General features: G+C 41.7%; 1 protein-coding gene across 3 annotated transcripts in view; it reads right to left on the bottom strand.

Annotated features, from left to right (window-relative positions):
• The window catches only part of BICRAL (BICRA like chromatin remodeling complex associated protein), a 78072-nt gene that overhangs the window by 15919 nt on the left and 39998 nt on the right, over positions 1-22155 (bottom strand). For all 3 annotated transcript variants that reach the window (XM_023545630.2, XM_064286264.1, XM_064286261.1), the window contains 3 exons: positions 19097-20776; positions 1108-1213; positions 127-227 (listed from right to left, as the gene is read on the bottom strand). In XM_023545630.2, coding sequence (XP_023401398.1) covers positions 127-227; positions 1108-1213; positions 19097-20776 — 1887 coding nt within the window. The remainder of the gene's footprint in view (positions 1-126; positions 228-1107; positions 1214-19096; positions 20777-22155) is intronic.

Genomic DNA, 22155 nt, shown 5'->3' with positions numbered 1-22155 from the left:
GTGACCATGCTCCTGAATACCTTGTGGCCACAGGGTGACTGGTTGATTGTGCCCACGATACCAGACAGGAACCCTGAGCAGAAGATGACACTAAACATCAAGAAGAAGCTATTCAAAGTCTTCTACCTGCACAGTTGGCTGGACAGGAGACGATCCCACTACTTTTTCCTGCTGCGCCTGTGTGACTCCTAAGGACGCCGGGATACCTTTGCTTCCAGAATCCTGCCCTATTAGAATTAATACATAAGACAATGTTCAACAGAAACAGAACACCAGGCTTATCATCTGGCCTCCAGAGCCCAGTGTATACAGATTACGCGAACATTCTAAAAGGGATTTCTTTACCGTGGATGCTTGCTGTGAAGAAGGAGACTACAGAAGTACATTTATTAACAAGCTCTAGAGTCAGAGGTAAGGATTTCATTTAGGTAGTAAGTCAATAGATAGGTAATAAATACAAATAAATCAGTGGCAATAAGTACATAAAAGCTGAAATGCTATTGCGTTGGATTATCTGTAGTCTGAGGAATAGGCCTCATGCCAGTAAATATGTCAGCTCTACAGAACCTCAAAACACTAGAACTTAGGAAAAGGGGGGCCCAAAGGGTGGACTGACTAGGGACATTCAGGCTTTTGTCTTTTGCGGCACTAACTGAGTACTGCAGGTGTTCAAAGCCTTAGGGAAAAATAGAAGAAACAGCTCACAGGTTTTCAGTCTCAGGGGGATTCCAAACATACATATGTGAAGCAACATGAAGATAACTACAGAGTCCCGTGTGTCACATGATACAATACAAGATTTCATTGTTTCTAAGAAGCACATTTTTTTTTTTTAAACAGTGTGTCAGACTGCAATGAGAAGTACGTTTTTCTTTTTCAGTGGTATATAAAATGATGCCACATCTTACAACTGATGGTATCTAAGTGTTTACACAACATAGGATATTATCTGTGTGGAAAGGAGATAGGAAAAAGGAGCGATTGGAGTGGAGGTGAGATTATGGCAGGCAGAAAGCTTGCATCCAGAGTGAGGCAGGAGAGGATTCCCCCGTGGGCACTGGGAAGATGGGGACATGCCGAGGAGGGCGGACTACAAAGGCTCCTGACCTGGCAGTGCAGTGCTCAGGAGGCCCGGGATCTGGGCTGGCCTCAGGCCATCTGTGGTCTTGGAAGCTGAGATGGGGGAGGTCTGGTTCAAACTTTTTTTCTGAGCCTGTGAAAAATATTACCAAGATGGAAAAATTAATTTCATGACTAAAAGCTTTAATAGATTACTTAAAAACCAATTCTCTTAATGCCTACCTAGCGTTAACCCTCAGGGCAGATGGCAAAGCAAGACAAAAAGCTGTAAAACACGATTCACCTGTCACATCAGGAGAACTGCAAAGTGCATCTTTTAAAATCTACAGACATGCTGAATTTTCTCAACCCCATTCAGTAGGGATGCTGAGCCGATACCAGAACTGTTCTCTTCCTCCCGGGGCTATTGTAAACGTGGTGCTGAGAAGCAAAGGCTGAGGCTGGGAATTCCCCACCAGTTTCTGTCCCAGGTAACTGTATATTCATAATATTTTACATTCCTAGGATTAAGATAAAGGAACCCTGGTGGTACAATGGTTAAGTGCTTGGCTGCTAATCAAAACGTTGGCAGTTTGAGCCCACCCAGCAGTTGGCCTTCAAGAAAGACCTAATGATCTGCTTCCATAAAGATTATAGCCAAGAAAACCCTATGGGGCAGCTCTACTCTATCACACAGGGTCACTATGAGTCGAAATTGACTTGATGACATCAAACAACAACAGGATTACGATACTTACTATGAGTTCCTACATGGGGTCTGCACGGATTCCGACCATCCAGTCAGGGCCCAAGGGCCAACCCCAAAGCTCTACCGTCAACACTCATTGTTTGCTGGGTAGATGACCTAAAGTACTTGTCATCCTTGCCATCTGGCATGTTTCTAGTTTGTGTCACATCACCATCAGGTGGCATGTAATCAGGAAATGTAAATTCAATTTAATATTAAAAAAAACCAAAAACAGAAAAATCAGTTGCTGTTGAGTTGATTCTGACTCATTGTGACCCCATGTGTTACCCTGAGCAAAATAAAATTACAAAAATTAATCTAACGTTCAAACTGTTGTGTGCTTCTTTATTATAAATGAAGAAGATTTTAGCTCTAAAAAAGAAGTCTGTTACCTCTATAATGCATTTTAAGTAAGACTATAAAGGGCTTTCAAAAATTATCCTCAATTTTTAATCCTCTATGGAACTACAATTTCATAATGGAGTAGCTTTCAGAGTTTTTCTTTAGTTTTTACATTTTGTATACCATAGATGGATTTAGAGTTTAGCCTAGCCATCTCCCCCGGGGACTTAAGCTATGACCTTGGCCTGCGTATAGTGCTCCTACCAGCCATTCACGTGCGGGCACTCACACAGACCTTGGCAATGGCTGACCAGTGGCCAGCTGAGCCCATGCTAACATTTCTGTTCTGAACAATTAATTACTGATTTTTTTTCCTAATATAAAAATGGAGAAGAATTTTATATTCTTTCCCCTCCCCTCCCCCAAAAGACTGGAGGAGGCCACTGCAGAGTTGGAAATGGTCACCTTGCTCATCCTTCTATCAGTAGGGAAGGTCAAACCTGTGCCACTCAAGGTAGACAGGCAAGAAATTCTTAGGGAGAAAACTGCAAGGGGGAAGGTCAATGCCAAAATTTTCCTAGAATGAGGAGTATAGAATCTCTCAGTTTTCAGAGCATTTTCCCTAGAACGTAACCTCATGCTGTCCTCCTCTAGGGAAGACCGTCACACAGAGACACCATGTTGTGCAGAGGCCTGGGACAAACAACAGTGCTTACAAGCCTCACCACAAATATTTTCAGGGGGTGAACACTAAGGGCCACCTTGAAGAAAAAACAAAACAGATAAAAGTTGAGAAAAATGTGGTTTAACAGGACACAGCCATATACTAGGTGAGACTCTGAAGTAATAAGATTGACAGATGTATAGACAATCAGAATTAGTATGTTCAAAAGACCAGTCCTTATAGCAGTGTTGACATACACAATATTTTCAGAATTTCTTTCCATATGTCTAGTTCACATGAAACAGAAGAAACTCTCCTTATTGTTTTAGAGCACATGTTGTTTTTTTTGATAAAAATGGCCTTACCCAGGCTGACCTCCCACCTTGTTGATCAGACATGGCCTGGAATGACTCCTATTAAGCAAATAAAACAAAATCCATATACACGTACATAGTGAAAGTATAAAGAAAAGCAAGGAAGAAATTACTATTAAGGTCAGGAGAACATTCAGCTTTAAGGGAGAGAGCGGCTGAGGTTGGGAAGGGACATGGGGATGGGTTTCTGAGGCACTGGCAATATTCTGTTTCTTGAGTCAAACAGTAGTTACATGGGTATTTGCTTTAAAATTATTTGTTAAGTATACATGTGGGCTTTATGTAGTTTTTTAAAATTGTGCTTTAGGTGAAAGTTTACAGAGCAAATTAGTTTCCCATTCAATAGTTTGTACATAAAGCGTTCTATGACATTGGTTGTTTATGTAGTTTTCTAAGTGTGTCCTATTTCCTAATAGAGAGAATTAATAGAAAAAAAACAAAAAAACTCCAGAAGAATCTAACATCAAAGCATGAAAATTTGCTATCATTTGAGGGTATTTTTAAAAAATACTATAGTCTCCAAAAACAAGGTAACTACTCTTCTAGGGACATCTGTCATTTGGATATGTTTTGGGCCTGTGTGGGTGTTGAGGCTGGCACCAGCACATTTTAATCCTCTAACTACTGCTTGTGGCCCTGACTGTGTCCCTCAGCAGCCTGAGTCCCTTATGTTGAGACTAGAAGAACCACTCCAAACTGTTATATTGTGTGGCAGGGGCGGGGGAGCGGGTGGTGATGGCAGAACCAGGATCCAGTGTGGAGCATCGCCTGGCCCCATCATCGGACTCTCCCGGATGCGCCATGTCTGCATGCTGGGAACCTCTGCCGTCTTAGGGACCACTGAGTCCACCTAAGTTCTCTGGTGAACTGCTCACTCCCAGTCCTCTTATTTGAGGCAAGGCTTTGTCTGCCAAGTTCACTGTTGTATCCCTAGCACCACAGTGAGCACGCAGTAGAGTTGCTGAATAAAAATAGTGGACAAATTCCACTGCATCATAAGTTACAGGGGCTCTCCCTCCTTCCTACCCAAGCCCCTCTGTCCCCGGGAGCCAATTTCCTCTCATTTCCCCCAAATTTGGGTTGCCCGCAGCTAACGATCTTTTCCAGAAATAAAACATACCAATCTCTTCCTTTTAGCGAACTCTTAGCAAAGGCTTGCTCAGGGAATACATTTTCTTCACAAATATAAAGGATTTTCAAGGATATTTTGTTGAGAGCTTGCCTCTGAAAACTCTGCTAATATCAGTGTACGACAATTTTAACTGAAGACCTCACGAGTTATCTTGATACCATGTGAACATGTATCAAAACCACAATGAACGAGAATACTTAATGTATCACTTTCCCCTCCTCTGTGATATACTTTTAAAGAGGCCAATTACATGCTAGTAAGATGATAGTTGAGCCCTAGTGGTGCAGTGGTTAATGTGCTCAGCTGCTAACTAAAAGACTGGTAGTTTGAACCCACCTTTCTCGTGGAAGTAAGAGGTGGCAGTCTGCCTTCTGTAAGGATTACAGGCTTGGAAACCCTATGGGGTAGTTCTACCCTGTCCTATAGGGTTGCTATGAGTCAGAATTGACTCAGTGGGAATGGGCTTGGTTTTAAGATGATATACATCAAATAGTGGCATTTGATGAAAGGAAGAGACCATTTAGAGTCTGCCCAGCCCACACTTATCTCTGGGAATTGTCCATTGCCACAGAAATGGGCCAGGGGCCAGCAAGGTGTGTTACCTGTCAGAGGGGAGGTAAAATCTAAAATTCAGGGAAGTCACACTTATCCCCCCACCCCCCTCTGCCATGTACAAGTGCCAAGCCTGCCAGCGGAGAGGCTGATCTACCCAGAAGGGTACCTTTTTTTCTTTGGACCCGGAGGAGCACTTTTTTCTAATTTGTATATGAGCCCTGTATACAGCAGTGGAGGCCCTGGGTGGTCACTTCCTCACGTTGCCAGGACCCTGCTCCTCTGGCCAAGGTTTCCTGAACCATGTGTAGTCTAATCAGATACAGTCTCTTGGGAATTTGGACTGCGGGGGATACCCAAGGGCAGTGGCTCTCAAGTGCAGGCTTATAGACTAATTAGATCAAGATCACCTGGGGGGAGCTTTTGAAAAATAAACTTTCTGGGTTCCATCCACAAAAATCCATTTAGAAATCCAATGTGGGGGTTAGGAATCTATAATGATTAAAATCTCTCCAGTTGATTCTGATGAATTGCTAGGTTTTGGAAACCGCTGCACTTGCTAGTCTGTTCAATGCTTGGCTTAGAAGAATGCAGAGCTGGCCCAAAGGTGGCCATTTTGGCCCAGGACAGTGAGAGAAAACAATGAAGGCAGGTAAGAGGCCATGCTCTCTTGATAGGAGAGCAGCAGAGCCTGGTTTCTGACTCTCACAAGGCACTACCCTATACCTTCCCGCTCACTCTTTTTTTTTTTTTTTTTTATTGTGGTGAAAATATACATACCGAATCCTGGCTCACTGCTCACTCTTGTAACACATTCTCCTTTTTTGCTAAATGTGTTAGGGTGAGTTTCTGATACTTGCCACCAAAAGCAATCTGTCTAAGACATTTGGGTGTCCACTGGGTAAACCAGTTCCAGTTGCTGTTGAGTCGATTCCAGCTCATGGTGGCCCCACGTATGTCAAAGTAGCGCTGTGCTCCATAGGGTTTTCAGTGGCTGATTTTTCAGAAAGAGATCTCCAGGCCCTCTTCAGAGGTGCCTCTGGGTGGACTCGAGCTGCCGACCTTCCAGTTAGTAATTGAGCACATTAACCGTCTGCACCACCCAGGGACTCCACTGTGTACACAGCACTGTGGTAATCACAGAGAAGGCAGCCAAAGAGACTGCACCTGGTCTTATCCTCTGAGAGCTTACAATCCAGAAAACACACACCCTTCCACACACGATCCATCAGTGCTGCTACAATTCACACTGTCCCACCTCAACAGGGCCTTCACGCCTCTCCCGGCATCCTTTCTTTCCCCTGGTCAGCTTCTTTGCTCATTTCCCACTAAATTTTATTTCATTAATTTCAAACTGAAAAACCAGCTGAGAAACCATTCAACTTCCCACCACTGAAGCTACAACCTTACCTGCATCCCCATTCATCCTTCCCCTACTTCTCTGCTTTCCTTTCTGACCTAGCATCTTCTTCACCCCTCCCAAACTTGTTTTCCTTCCTCCACAGTACCACAGGATCTTTTTCTCTCCAGCCTTTACACTTGCTGTTTCCACTGCCTCAACATCCTTCACCCAGACTCTCTCTGCCTAGATAATTCTTATTCCTCCCTCAGTAGGTCTCAGCTCCCTGGGTAGTGCAAAAGGTTAACATGCTCAGTTGCTAATCAAAAGGTTGGAAGTTCGAGTCCACCGAGAGGCACCTGAGAAGAAAAGGCCTGTTGATCTACTTCTGAAAAATCAGCCACTAAAAGCCCTATGGAGCACAGTTCTTCTCTGACACACACACGGTCACCACGAGTCAGAGTCAACCTGACAACAACTGGTTGGTTTAGGTCTCAGCTCAGAAACCACTACCACAAGGAAACTTTCCCTGACTATCCCATTCAGGTTAGGGGCTCTTTTGTGAGCCTGGCAATCTGACCTGCTTCTATTAAAAAAAAAAAAAGCTTCTATTAGAGCACTTAAAATACTGGGCTGTGACTGTTGGCTTATCTGTCTGCTACCTGTTCTGGAACAGATGGTTGTATCATTGGGATTCAGCCCAGGGCTGGCACATGGTAGGCACTGTAATACTGGTGAATGACTGAGCCAATGAAGGAAACGTTTTGCACAGCATGTGATTATATACCTAGTGGGCAGTGCAGTGGGCAGAGAAGAGGAGATGAGCAGAGAGACAGAAAAGGCTTCATTCTTCAGGGGGCCCTGGGTGGGGTCCTGAAGGGGGGCAGGCAGGGGTATAGACATGATAGGAAGTGACATTTGATGAATGCCAATCAGCAAAGGCTTGAGAGTCACAACGAGTGAGTCTGGCCTATGCAGGAGGCAGTGAGGGATAGGCCTGGCTCCTGTGGAGGAGGGTTTCTGAGTGGGCCAGGGATTTGTCCTTTATTCTGTAGGAATGGGAAACTCCCAAATGATTCTGTTCAGGTCGTCAAGCAAACAGTGTTTGAGGAAGATTAAGCTGGTGGAAATCTGCCTTTAGGAAGAGGCTGAAGGCAGATTAATCACCTAGACAATGGCTACAGTTGTTTAATGAAGAGATGGTAGGGTTGGAAGAGGCCTGGGAAATCATCTGGCTCAGTGGTTCTCCAGTCTGGCTGCACTTTAGAATCACGTGGGGAGCTTTCAAAAGATGCTGATGCGGGGTCCTCTCTGCAGTCTGTTGAAATCAGAATTCATGGGGTAGGGGGGACCAGACACGCATATTTTTTTTAAAGCTCCCCAGGTAATTTTATTGTACAACTATGTGTTTGCATTTTAGAGAAGAGAACACCAGCGCTCAGAGAGTTTAAAGATTTGAGTCTTCGATCACACAACCAGTTAGTGGCAGAGCTGGGCTATGCCTGTGTTCTGACTCCTGTGGCAACCCTTGTTTTCCCCATTATACTACAGTCCCTCTTAAGCTTTTGACCACTTCATATGCATGTGAAAGCTGGACAATGAATAAGGAAGACTGACACATTTGAATTAGGGTGATGGCAAAGAATATTGAATATACCATAAATTGCCAGAAGAACAAATCTGTTTTGGAAGAAGTACAGCCAGAATGCTCCTTAGAAGCAAGGATGGTGAGACCTCATCTCACTTACTTTGGACGTTATCAGGAGGGACCAGTCCCTGGAGAAGGACATCACACTTGGTAAAGCAGAGAGTCAGTGAAAAAGAGGACTGACACAGTGGCTGCAACAATGGACTCAACCATGCCTACTATTTTAAGGATGGCACAGGACTGGATAATGTTTTGTTCTGTTATATGTGGGGTTGTGTTGAGTCGGAATTGACTCAAAGGCACCTAACAATGACAACTTACATTCTAGCTAAGGGTATGGATATAGAAAGGGGGAGAGATGGCAAGTAGTATGGTATAGACAGCTAGCAGGTAAAGTCTGCCTTTAGGAGTAATTTGATTATGTTCTGAATCTCCATCTCTGAGACTGTGAAATGGGGACAATAATGCTACTCGTAGCTCCAAGGTAAGGATTAGAGACCCCCACGTGTCTGTCAGTTTGTCGTACTGTGGGGGCTTGCGTGTTGTTGTGATGCTGGAAGTTATGCCACCAGTATTCAGATAACAGCAGGGTCACCCATGGAGGACAGGTTTCAGCTGAGCTTCCAGACTAAGACAGACTAGGAAGAAGGACCCAGCAGTCTACTTCTGAAAAGCATTAGCCAGTGAAAACCTTGTGAATAGCAGCGGAACACTGTCTGACACAGTGCTGGAAGATGAGCCCCCCAGGTTGGAAGGCACTCAAAAGATGACTGGGAAAGAGCTGCCTCCTCAAAGTAGAGTCGATCTTAATAACTTGGAAGGAGTAAAGCTTTCGGGACCTTCATCTGCTGATGTGGCGTGACTCAAAATGAGAAGAAACAGCTGCAAACATCCATAAATAATCAGAACCTGGAATATACGAAGTATGAATCTAAGAAAACTGGAAATCGTCAAAAATGAAATGGAATGCATAAACATCAATATCCTAGGCATTAGTGAGATGAAATGGACTGGTATTGGCCATTTTGAATCAGACAATCATATAGTCTACTGTGCTGGGAATGACAACTTGAAGAGGAATGGTGTTGCATTCATCATCAAAAAGAACGTCTCAAGACCTATCCTGAAGTACAACACTGTCAGTGATAGGATAATATCCATATGCCTACAAGGAAGACCAGTTAATACGACTATTATTCAAATTTATGCACCAACCACTAGAGCCAAAGATGAAGAAAGAGAAGATTTTTATCAGCTGCTGCAGTCTGAAATTGATCGAACATGCAATCAAGATTCATTCATAATTACTGGTGATTGGAATGTGAAAGTTGGAAACAAAGAAGAAGGATCAGTAGTTGGAAAATATGGCCTTGGTGACAGAAACAATGCCGGAGATCGAATGATAGAATTTTGCAAGACCAATGACTTCTTCATTGCAAATACCTTCTTTCACCAACATAAACGGCAACTATACACATGGACCTCACCAAATGGAACACACAGTAATCAAATTGACTACATCTGTGGAAAGAGATGATGGAAAAGCTCAATATCACCAGTCAGAACAAGGCCAGGGCCCAACTGTGGAACAGACCATCAATTGCTCATATGCAAGTTCAAGCTGAAAATGAAGAAAATCAGAGCAAGTCCACGAGAGCCAAAATATGACCTTGAGTATATCCCACCTGAATTTAGAGACCATCTCAAGAATAGATTTGATGCATTGAACACTAGTGACTGAAGACCAGACGAGTTGTGGAATGACATCAAGGACATCATCCATGAAGAAAGCAAGAGGTCATTGAAAAGACAGGAGAGAAAGAAAAGACCAAGATGGATATCAGAGGAGACTCTGAAACTTGCTCTCGAACATCAAGTAGCTAAAGCAAAAGGAAGAATTGATGAAGTAAAAGAACTGAACAGAAGATTTCAAAGGGTGGCTCGAGAAGACAAAGTAAAGTATTATAATGACACGTGCAAAGAGCTGGAGATGGAAAACCAAAAGGGAAGAACACGCTTGGCGTTTCTCAAGCTGAAAGAACTGAAGGAAAAATTCAAGCCTCAAGTTGCAATAGTGAAGGATTCTATGGGGAAAATATTAAACGATGCAGAAACCAACACAAGAAGATGGAAGGAATACACAGAGTCATTATACCAAAAAGAATTAGTCAATGTTCAACCATTTCAAGAGGTGGGCATATGATCAGGAACCAATGGTACTGAAGGAAGAAGTCCAAGCCACTCTGAAGGCATAGGTGAAAAACAAGGCTCCAGGAATTGATGGAATATCAACTGAGATGTTTCAACAAACAGATGCAGCGCTGAAGGTGCTCACTCGTCTATGCCAAGAAATATGGAAGACAGCTTCCTGGCTAACTGACTGGAAGAGATCCATATTTATGCCTATTCCCAAGAAAGGTGATCCAACCGAATGTGGAAATTATAGAACAATATCATTGGTATCACATGCAAGCAAAATTTTGCTGAAGATCATTCAAAAATGGCTGCGGCAGTATATCGACAGGGAACTGCCAGAAATTCAGGCTGGTTTCAGAAAAGGACGTGGAACCAGGGATATCATTGCTGATGTCAGATGAGTCCTGGCTGAAAGCAGAAAATACCAGAAGGATGTTTACCTGTGTTTTATTGACTATGCAAAGGCATTTGACTGTGTGGATCATGACAAATTATGGATAACATTGCGAAGAATAGGAATTCCTGAACGCTTAATTGTGCTCATGAGGAACCTTTACATAGATCAAGAGGCAGTTGTTTGGACAGAACAAGGGGATACTGATTGGTTTAAAGTCAGGAAAGGTGTGCATCAGGGTTGTATTCTTTCACCATACCTATTCAATCTGTATGCTGAGCAAATAATACAAGAATTGGACTATATGAAGAAGAATGGGGCATCAGGATTGGAGGAAGATTCATTAACAACCTGCATTATGTAGATAACACAACCTTGCTTGCTGAAAGTGAAGAGGAATTGAAGCACTTACTAATGAAGATCAAAGGCCACAGCCTTCAGTATGGACTGCACCTCAACATAAAGAAAACAAAAATCCTCACAACTGGACCAATAAGCAACATCGTGATAAATGGAGAAAAGATTGAAGTTGTCAAGGATTTCATTTTACTTGGATCCACAATCAACAGCCATGGAAGCAGCAGTCAAGAAATCAAAAGACATTAGGTAAATCTGCTGCAAAGGACCTCTTCAAAGTGTTGAAGAGCAAAGATGTCACCTTGAAGACTAAGGTGCGCCTCACCCAGGCCATGGTATTTTCAATCGCATCATATGCATGTGAAAGCTGGACGATGAATAAGGAGAACTGATGCCTTTGAATTGTGGTGTTGGCAAAGAATATTGATTATACCACGGACTGCCAAAAGAACGAACAGATCTGTCTTGGAGGAAGTACAACCAGAATGCTCCTTAGAAGCAAGGATGGTGAGACTGCGTCTTACATACTCTGGACATGTTGTCAGGAGGGATCAGTCCCTGGAGAAGAACATCATGCTTGGCAGAGTACAGGGTCAGAGGAAAAGAGGAAGACCCTCAAGGAGGCGGAGTGACACAGTGGCTGCGACCATGAGCTCAAGCATAACCATGATTGTAAGGATGGCTCAGGACCAGTGTTTCGTTCTGTTGTGCACAGGGTCACTGTGAGTTGGAATCAACTCAAGGGCACCTAACAACACCAAAGGATTAGAGATAATAGGATAGCTCCTTGCACTGAACTGTTTGCTGTTTGTATGCTTATGATTTTCATTATCATTGCAAAGAATGGATATGGGAGGCATTTTCAAAGAAGAATTTATAGGATTTGACAACTTATTAAAGGTGTAGAAAGAAAAGAAAAGCCAAGAACTGAAATGAAAACACAGCAGTTCCACAGCAGGGTAGGCAGGCCAAACCACAGGGGGATGGGAGGTTAGGGAAGGGCGGGGCTGGAGAATGTAGAGAATTCAGTTGTGATCAACACACTATTTTGCCTACTTTTGTTTATGTTTAAAATTCTCCATAATAAAAAGTTTAAAAAATGAATGCAAAAACCCTTATCAACAACAACAAAATCCATGAGTTCATAGTGTCACTCAAAAAAGTAGGAGGGAGAGAGAAAGCTCTTCATGGAATAACGCCAGCCAAGAAATGTAGGAAGAATAATACAATTAGAAAAATCACCATTTTGCAGCCATCAATGTAAAATTCAGGTATTGTCATGGATTGAACTGTGTCCCCCAAAAGTATCTGTTGGCTTGGCTAAGTCATGATTCCCAGTATTGTATGACTGTCTACCATTTTGTCAGCTGGTGTGATTTCCCTCTGTGTTGTAAATCCTATCACTATGATGTAATAAGGTAGATTAGCAGCAGTTATACTGATGAGGTCTACAAGATTAGATAGTGTCTTCAGCCAATCTCTTCTGAGATATAAGAGAGAGAAGTGAGCAGAGAGACATGGGGACCTCATACCACCAAGAAAGCAGCACCGGGAGCACAGCGCGTCCTTTGAACCTGAAGTTCCTGTGCTGAGTTGCTCCCAGACCATGGGAAAAGCGATGACAAGGACCTTCCTCCAGAGCTGACAGAGAGAGAAAGCCTTTCTCTGGAGCTGATGCCCTGAATTTGAACTTGTAGCCTACTAGACTGTGAGAGAATAAATTTCTCTTTGTTAAAGCCATCCACTTGTGGTATTTCTGTTATAGTAGCACTACATGACTAAGGCAGGTATGAAGCTTCAATGGAGTCTCAAATCATTGGGTGAGAGGCTGAGAACAGGAGTCACGTGATCTCAAATCATCATACCACCACCACCAGGAGAAACCCAGTGGGCACTATCTTACCCAAGTGATCACACTCAGCATCATCTGTAACGGGACAAACCAACATTATGTGCTTTGCCAAAAAATGTTTAGCCTGAATCAAATCATGAGGAAACAATCAGACAAATCCAGACTGAGGGACACTCTACAAGACAGTTGATCCAGACTGTTGTAGACTAAAGAGACATGACAAGTAAATAAAATCAGTGCTCTTTGATTGGATTCTAAAGAAATTGCTGTAAAGGACATTATTGGAAAAATTGATGGAATTTGATATAATTTTAATGTATCAGTGTTAAATATCCTGCATGTGATAATGATATTTGGTTGCGTAGGAAAATGTCCTTGTTCTTAGGAGAAGGAGCCCTGGTAGTGCAGTGGTTAAACACTTAGCTGTTAACCGAAAGGACGGTAATTCGAACCCACCAGCCACTCCGCGGGAGAAAGATGTGGCAGTCTGCTTCCATAAAGACTATAGCCTTGGAAACCCTATGGGGCACTTCTATCTGTCCAACAGGGTCACCATGAATCAGAATCAACTCAACCCCAATGGATTTGTTTTGTTTTTTGGCAGGATGGGGGGCTCTTAGGAGATACATGCTGAAGTATTCAGGGATAAGCAGTTACGATGCCTGCAACTTTTAATGGTTCAGAAAAAAAAAAGACATACGTGCATGCATAAAAAGAGAGAGACAGACACACAGATAAAGCGAATGTTATAAAACATAAACTGGTGAATTTAAATTAGTGGGTTCACTGTATTCTTTAAGCCTTTTCTGTAGGTTTGAAAATTTTTATAATACAATAGGTGGGCTGGGGATTTAAGTTCACTCCATAAGAAGCTGGCTACACTGGCTGCCTTTAGGCAACTGGGTGACTGAGGGACAGAAACAGGAGGGAAACTTCTCACTGTAGTATATACCTTTCTAGGAGACATGGTGGCTCAGTGGTTAAGGGCTCGGGTGCCAATGGAAAGGTCAGCAGAAAAAGACCTGATGACCTGCTTCTGTAGAGATTAGAACCTATGAAACTCTATGGGGCAGTTCTACTCTGTCACAGAGGGTCACTATGAGTCAGAATTGACTCAGTGGCACCCAACAACCACATATACCTTTCTGTTCCGTTTGAATTTTGAACCAAGTAAATGTATTAACTATACCAAAGACAAATAAAATTTACACTTAAAAACTTAGTCCTCTGTAACATTAACCCTTTATAGTGTCAATACTTGCTAAATTAAGTATCCCCAGACAAACACTGAAGACCTCTGATAGTAATATTCTATAAAGTTCCATATTTTATCATGTGCTATAAAGACATTTATACAGAAAATGTTATACAGAAATTATAATGTAAAAAGGTCTCTATAACTGTTTCTGGATGTCCTGAGGGTTTGAATGTTAGATGACACCGAAACCCCATTCTTCCAACTCATGGTGCGGCCAAGGCTGTGGCTTCCTTACTCCAATATATCTGAGGTTTCACTTGTTCCTGAGAACCTATAGCAGAAACACACTTGAAATAATGCAACTGACCTAATTCCCAAAACTTTCTGGCATTACGAGTTACATAAAATGACTCTGGGACTGTCACCATAGGCTTCTTGTTACCTTTGAATAACCAAAACTTTTGGGAGTCATAGAGGGAGGGGCAAGGTTCCTCTCCCCCCATTAAAGCATTATTACTGTATAGCAAAAAAAGGAAATCACCATGCTCACTGATTACGTACAATTATAATTAACAAAAATAAAGCAGATCAATACAAACTGATATAAAATGATCCCCAATTTATATAATAAAGTGACAGTGTCTGTGGTGTACTGCAGAGATAAGTATAAATATATAATAAGGAGCCCTGGTGGCACAGGTGCCTACATTTTGGTTAGCAGCTGAGCTCTTAACCGCCAGGGCGATACAAATCAAAACCACAATGAGATACCACTTCACCCCTAACAGAGCAGCGAAGATAAAAAAAAAAAAAGGAAAACAACAGATGTCGGCAAGGATGTAGAGAAACTGAAACCCTCTCTCCACTGCTCGTGGGAATGTAAAATGGTGCAGCCACTGTAGAAAACAGCTTGGCCGTTTTTCAAAAAGTTAAAGATAGAATTGCCATATGATCCAGCAACACTAATTCTAGGTCTACATCCAAAAGAACTGAAATCAAGAACATACACAGAAACTCGTACACCAATACTCACCGCAGCATTATTCACATAGCCAAAAGGTGGAAACAACCTAAGTGGTCCTTCGACGGATTAATGGTTAAATAAACGTGGCCTAGTGGTTAAAAGCTATGGCTGGTAAGCAAAGGGTCAGCAGTTTGAATCCACTAGTGGCTCCTTGGAAACTGTATGGGGCAGTTCTACTCTGCCCTATAGGGTTGCTATGAGTTGGAACCAAATTTTTTTGTGTGTTTGTTTGGTTTTATACATACAATGAAATAGTACTCAGTCATAGAAAGAAATGAAGTCCTAACGCACGCTATAACATGATCAACCTTGAAAACATTGTGGTGAGTAAAATAAGGCAGTCACAAAAGGACAAATATTGTGTGATCCCACTTAAATGATATATCTAAAATAGGTAGGTGTATAGAGGCCCAAGTTTATAAGCGGTGGGAGGGAGGAGGAAAAGAGACCTTCTTTAGGGACATTGAGTTTTGGTAAATGGTGGTGGAATAATTTTGAAAGAGATAGTGGCAATGGTTGCATAACATGATGAATGTAATTAATGCCAGTAAACTGTATATGTAAAAAAGGTTGAACTGGCAAATGTTTTGTCACATACATTTTTATCACAAGGAAGATATACCAATGGCCAAGAAGCACAGCACATGAAAAGATGTCCCACATTATTAGTTGTCATGGTAATGCAAATCAAAACCACAATGAGATACCACTTCATACCCACTAGGATGGCTATAATCAAAACAGCAGACAGTTACAAGTGTTGGGAAGAATATTAAGAAATTGGAACCTTATATGCTCCTGATCGGAATGTAAAATGGCACAGCTGCCTTGGAAAACCGTTTGGCAGTTCCTCAAAAAGTTAAACAGAATGAACACATAACCCAGCAATTCCACTTCTAGGTATAAACCCGAGAGAAATGTCCACAAAAAAACCTGTACCTTAATGTTCACAGAATTATTCAAAATAGGTAAAGGGTGAAAACAACCTGAATGTTCACCATCAAACCAAAACCAAACCCACTGCCACTGAGTCCATTTCAACTTATAGTGACCTACAGGACAGAGCAGAACCGCCCCATAGGGTTTCCAAGGCTGTAATGGGAAGCAGGCTGCCACATCTTTCTCCTGCCGAGCTGCTGCTGGGTTCAAACTGACAACCTTTTGGTTGGCAGCTAAGCACTTAACCACTATGCCACCAGGGCTCCATGTTCACATCCAACCAACAGATAACAAAAGGTGGTATATCCACACAATGGAGTATTATTTAGCCACTAAAATGGAATGAAGTTCTGATATATGCTACTACATGAATGAACCCTGAAAACATTACACTAAGTGAAAGAAACCAGTCTCAAGAGACCACATGCTATATATTTACATAAAATATTAATGCTAATTAGTAGGGTTTTTTTTTTTTCTTTTTATGGCTTAGCAATTCTGAACCTACTTTCTGTGTATTTTAGGATTGAGCAAGTAAGTAAATTGTGGAACTGGATTTCTCAATGTTAAACAAGAGAGTTACAAATATGGAAAGAGGGAGACCTGAATAAACCCTGCTGGTGCCAGATTAAAACTGGAAGTATCAATATGAACTCATGTTTTCCATACAGATTGACAGATATAGATGTTAGAAGGAGCCCTGGTGGTGCAATGGTGAAGCTAATAAAAAGGTTGGTGGTTCGAACTCACTAGTTGCTCCGTGGGAGAAAAGACCTGGTGATCTGCTCCCATAAAAATTAAAGCCTAGGAAATTCTATGGGGCCGTTCTACTCTGTCCTATGGGGTTGCTATGAGTCAGAATAGACTTGACAGCACACAACACCACAGATGTTGAGTATATATAAGCATATATACTTCTGAGCATTGTCAGCAGTGAGGATCTCAGTAGCAATGAGCATACAACAGTGCTCAGACTGTGGTTTCTAAATACTGTTGTCCATGAGAAGGAAGCAAGGCTCTTTAAAGAAACAGTTGATTCTGGAGCAGGGGCAGGTAAAATAAAAGAGGAAGAGGAAACATCTTGTTTTGCAAGAAATTAACGAAAGTGCTCAAGGTATGATGGAAACATGTCAGAAATCCCAGCAGTCAATTTGGAAAGACACCCACTGGCCAAATCTGGGTCAATTTGAGCATTAAAAAAAAAAAAGATAGTAGCACTTTAAAACTCATTAAACAAAATAAGAATCTATGAGTCCATACTGATACAAACAAACAAACAAACAGAGGGAGAAGAAAAAGCTCTTCCTTAGAGTAGAATACCAACAATAAATGCAGACTAGATGATGGAATTAGGACATTTCCGCTTGACAATCATGATAGTAATAACTGATTCAGTCAGGAATTACCAATGGAAGTTTAAACCATTATATGCAAATCTGATGAGAAAACTGGATATTTACATAGTCTCAAAGTATCTCCCATAAGATACTTATAAATGACAAAAGGAGAAAGAATAACTTCATAGTGGAGAGCAACCTAGCAGAGACTATCTTAAGCAAGCGATCAAAATTAACATCATGGCAATGGAACAAACCTACACGTGAGCACTGAGAGGACACATGACTTCAGTGGCAATTCTGCCAAAAATTTATAACCTGAATCTAATCATGAGGATACATCAGACCAACCCAAATTGAGGGGGCATTCTACAAAAATAATTGGTTTGTACTTTCCAAAAATCTCAAGGTCATAAAAGAAAACAGAGAAGAATAGTGCCAGGTTTAAAGAATACAAAGGAGACACGACAACAAAACAGGATCCCGGACCATAAAAACAAAGCATAATTTTTTTTCTCTTTTGCTGTAACGGACATTATCAGGAGAACTGACTAAACCTGAATAAGGTCTGTAGATTAGATGATAGCATTGTAATATGCTGATTTGATTACTGTACTGTGGTAACGTATAGGACTGTCCTTGTTTTTAGGAAATAAGCACTGAAGTCCAAAGTATTTAGTGGTCAAGAGGTATCATGCCTGCAATTTACTCTCGCAAATTGTGTGCGAGTGAGTGAGTGAGAGAGAATACACATGACAAAGAGAAGGCAAAACAAATGGGGGTGGGGGGAATCTCAGTGAAGAGTATATGGAAATTCTTTGGACTATTCTTGCAACTCTAACTTTTCTATCAGTCTGACATTTCAAAAAAAAAAAGAAACCTTTGATACCAAAAGTAATACATTGAACATCATTGCTCATAAATAATCTTTGCTTGTTTGCTTAGGAGTGGAATTATTAAGTCAAAAGTAGAGACTTCTTAAAAGATGGATATATATATGGTACAGACAAGTTTCCAAGTATTTCTAAATGTGAAGGAGAAAGGCAGTGGAAATGGAAGAGGGTAGACCATGGGCATGGAAATGGGGACGTGGCATGGGTCCCCAGAAACGGAGAAGAAGAAGAGCTGTAGTTATGGAATGTGCCCAGAATGAGTGGGGCCTGAGGGCTAGAAGAGCCCAAGGACCATCAGACGGAGGTGAGTGACTGAAGCTGTTAACCATCTGGTGCTTGTCAGGAAAATAATCTTTCTGTTGTTTTACTGATTGCCCACAGCACAAAGCACGGTGAGAGTAGGTTCATGTGCCTGGTCAAATGACAGAGGCCCTGGATCCCTTCCTCTGTATCCCCATCTGCTGTAGGCCAGCTACCCACCGTTGAGTCACAGTGAGTCCCTGGGCCCCTCTGGTTGGCACCCAAGAAGCAGCCATGACCTCTCCACCCAGTTTATAGTCACACGACTAGTGGCTTGCTATATGATGTAAGTGAATAATCTAAAACAAGCTTTCATTTTAAATGCCCACAATACATTTCATCGAGTATATATATTAACATTGGTTCTAATTATTTGCTATTTTCCAGAGATTGTGCTTAGTATCATATGTTGATTATCTCATTTAATCCTCCCAATGACTCCACAAGATAAGTAGTATTATTATCCCCATTTCACCGAAAAGAAAAATTAAGCCTAGAAAGGTAAGTTAGCTTGCTCAATGCCATAAAGCTTAGACTTAAACTCAACAGTCTGATTCCAGAATCTTCACTTTAAACCATTATGTTATGCTAGATTAAAAAAAAAGAAAAAGAAAAAAGGCAATCACAAATAGAAATTTTTAAATAGAAAAATGGGGAATTTATGATGAAAATTATATTCCATTAAATGCACATTCCATTCTTCCTTTCTGTAATCATCCAAATATTTATTTGATAAAGGGAACATTACCTGACAGAAGAACTGTTGCTGGGTTCCTGCTCCAGGTGTGTTACTGAAGGTGCTGGTAGATTTGGAAGAACAAACTGGAAGACGATGAGATACACTGGCCGGTGCTGGAGTCCTGTTTGGCTGGGTTAACTGATCTCCGGTAAAGTTTGATCCTGATGCACCAGACTGAACTGCAGAGCCAACATTGGGATGGACAGTGCTGGATGAGCTGACAACAGGGAACCGACTAGGTCCTGCCATGCTCGTCACTGAGGGCATGGTGGTGAAGCCAGGTCTTCCTTGGGAGACACTGCTCTGCCCCGGCGACAGGTGTAATACAGTTGGTGATGCCTGCTGCAAGGGCATCTGTCCACCAACTATCTGAGGAGAAGCATGATTGACTATCACTGGGCTTCCAGACGCGGCAAACGTCTGTCCAGACACTAACTGGACGGCGGGATTCTGGTTGTTAAGCATTTGTCCAGAATATGGTTGGTTGGTCCTGAGCATGTTGGAAGAGTTTCTGTTCAACATGACATGCTCTGAGGCCACTTGGCCAGAAAGGAGCTGAGATGGTTGAGTCTGAAGAAGTTGCCCATTTATGGTCTGGACATGGTGTACCGAGTTGGAACTGACAGAAAGGCTTGTAGGTATGAGGAACTGACTCTGGGGTGCATGAGGCTGGCCCATGGGAGAATGAATAACGATACTACCCCCAGCACTGCTCACTGCCTGTGAGGTGACTGGTTTTCTTGCGTTCTGTTGATTTACAATGTTCACAGACATGTGTGGACCAACTACTGAGCCCTGGGGTGAGCTTGCAGAAGCAAAAGAGATCCCTTGTTGTACATGGTGCTGCTGTATTCCCAAATTGTTCACATTGTATGTATTTTGCTGACCCATCTGGATAGGCTTTGGCTGGATATTAATTGGGACTTTATTTGAATTTGGTGCAAGACCCCTTTGTATGATGATGTTATGCACAGGTAAAGACGTTTGAAAATTTGTGCTGTTAAATGGAACAGTAACAGGCTGTGCTACCGGACTGGAACTGGAGTTTCCAAACAAGGAATTGCCATTAGGAGTCTGTCTGTGAACCAGCAGCCCTCCACTCACATTTGATGGGGCTTGCTGCCCACTGCCCTTTAATATGATTTGAGATCCATCTAGGTTATTAATAGTCATCATGGAAGGCTGATTACCAAATGACCCAATTAACTGTATTTGACCAGAACCACTAATCTGACTGCTATTAGACAAGTGCTGGCTGGGAACACTGATGCCCACGTGTTGCATAAAGCCATGTTGCACACCCACTGTATTGCTTGCAAACGATGCTCCAACAGGCACGTGAGTCACTCCTATAGGTTGCAGCGTCTGACCTGAGTAATTAGAAACATTAGAAGCCTGAGTAAAGGATGCTGATGAAGAAGGATGAAGCTGAGCTTGTGCAAACTGTTGGCTGGAACCTATACTGGCATCCAAATATGCCTCTTCTGCCAATGTCTGTTCAGTGATATTGGCTTCCTGCAAGGATTTCTGAAGAATGTCGAAAGGTTGGTCCTCAGTGAGATCAGGAAGAGGAGAAGACTCAAGTTCATCTTCAAGAAACTGAAGGCTACTTGAAAGTGGCAGTCCATCACTGGGCCCTTCTCCAAGCTGGTTGCTTACACCTTTGAGGGATGACTTAGGATCAGCATTCTAAAAAAAATAAGCAGCATGTTATATGGCATTTTCAACCTTTGAAAAGATTCTTTTTTAAGTAATAGTAATTCTATTTTTGAATATGAATAAAGTGTAACAGTCTGGTTTTCAGATACAGCTCTCCAAACTGCTCACCTTATTCTGATACTTTATGTTCTTAGCAATGATGTCGAACATTATTTTTGTAAATATATGTACTCCTTGATCTGGTAAACTATTTTATAGGGAATAGATAAATAATGTGAACATATTGAGGATTGCTTGGAGTTTAGCTTCACCTTTGAGATACTGGCATGGACTTTTTTTTTTCCAAATTGCTTCCTGTCCAAGGGTTGAGTGAGTCTCAGGCCCAGATGTATGTCCAGGAGACGGACTCCTGTGTGTCACATAGGAATGTAAGTGATTTGTGGGAGCTCTGGGTGTCGTTCTGCTAGAGATCCAGAAGATGGCCTAGAACTAGACTAGTCTGAAAGAAGACCCTAGTTCTTTCCCCTTCTCATCCCTCCCAACTAGCTGAGATAAAAACAAGCTTCTGACATAAAGTAAGTGGTTAATTGATTTCTCAGGCATAATCGGCTTATAAAGATGTTTTAAAAATCACTTCGGTCTCCTACTCAAATAACAGTCAATTAACATTTATTAAACACCCACTTTTTTTTTTGTGTCCAACTAGAGACAACATAGGCATCTGAAGAGAATTAAATACAGTCAATGATAAATATGATACACATTCAACTTTTTAGCAGTCTTTCATGGGACATGTCAAAATTATTAAAGAAAAAGAGTCAACAGCCATTTAAAACTAAGGTAAAGAAAAAAAATTAAAGTATGTAGATCAATCAAGAATGAGTGCTCTGACTTGCAAAGCTGTGGAGATTCTCTGTTCCAGACTAATAAAGTGTTGGGGGCTAGAAGTTGCAAAGAGCTAGACAGGAAAACCAAGACTAGTTAATCTGACACTGACTCAATCGTTGAAATAGCCCTAATGTGGTCTGAGTTAGGTAGACATCATTTTAGGACTTCAGGAAGCATGTGAAAGGAAGTGGGGGAACCAACTGATACCAAGGAGGATAATTTTTTGCACAGAAATATGCAGGTAGTTATGAATATCTGCTGAGTGGCGATATGTAGTTTACTGCTTTTTACAATACACAAATTAACAGAAGACAGGTTTAAACACCCACATTTTTCTGAGCATTTCTAACACTGCTATTATAAGTGACAAGTTCCTAGTAAGTATACATACTGAATGAAGCAGTCAGAAAAGCTTCAATTACTACTCACATGGAAGTGGGAGAGGTGGTAAATAAGAATTATTAATATTGAGGGACAGGCTAGGTATTGGCTTAATGGGCTTAATGGCATCACATGTAGTT

This window comes from Loxodonta africana, chromosome 1 (genome assembly GCF_030014295.1).
Source record: "Loxodonta africana isolate mLoxAfr1 chromosome 1, mLoxAfr1.hap2, whole genome shotgun sequence".
Taxonomy (NCBI): Eukaryota; Metazoa; Chordata; class Mammalia; order Proboscidea; family Elephantidae; genus Loxodonta; species Loxodonta africana.
This window is presented reverse-complemented; position numbering and strand designations above follow the sequence as displayed.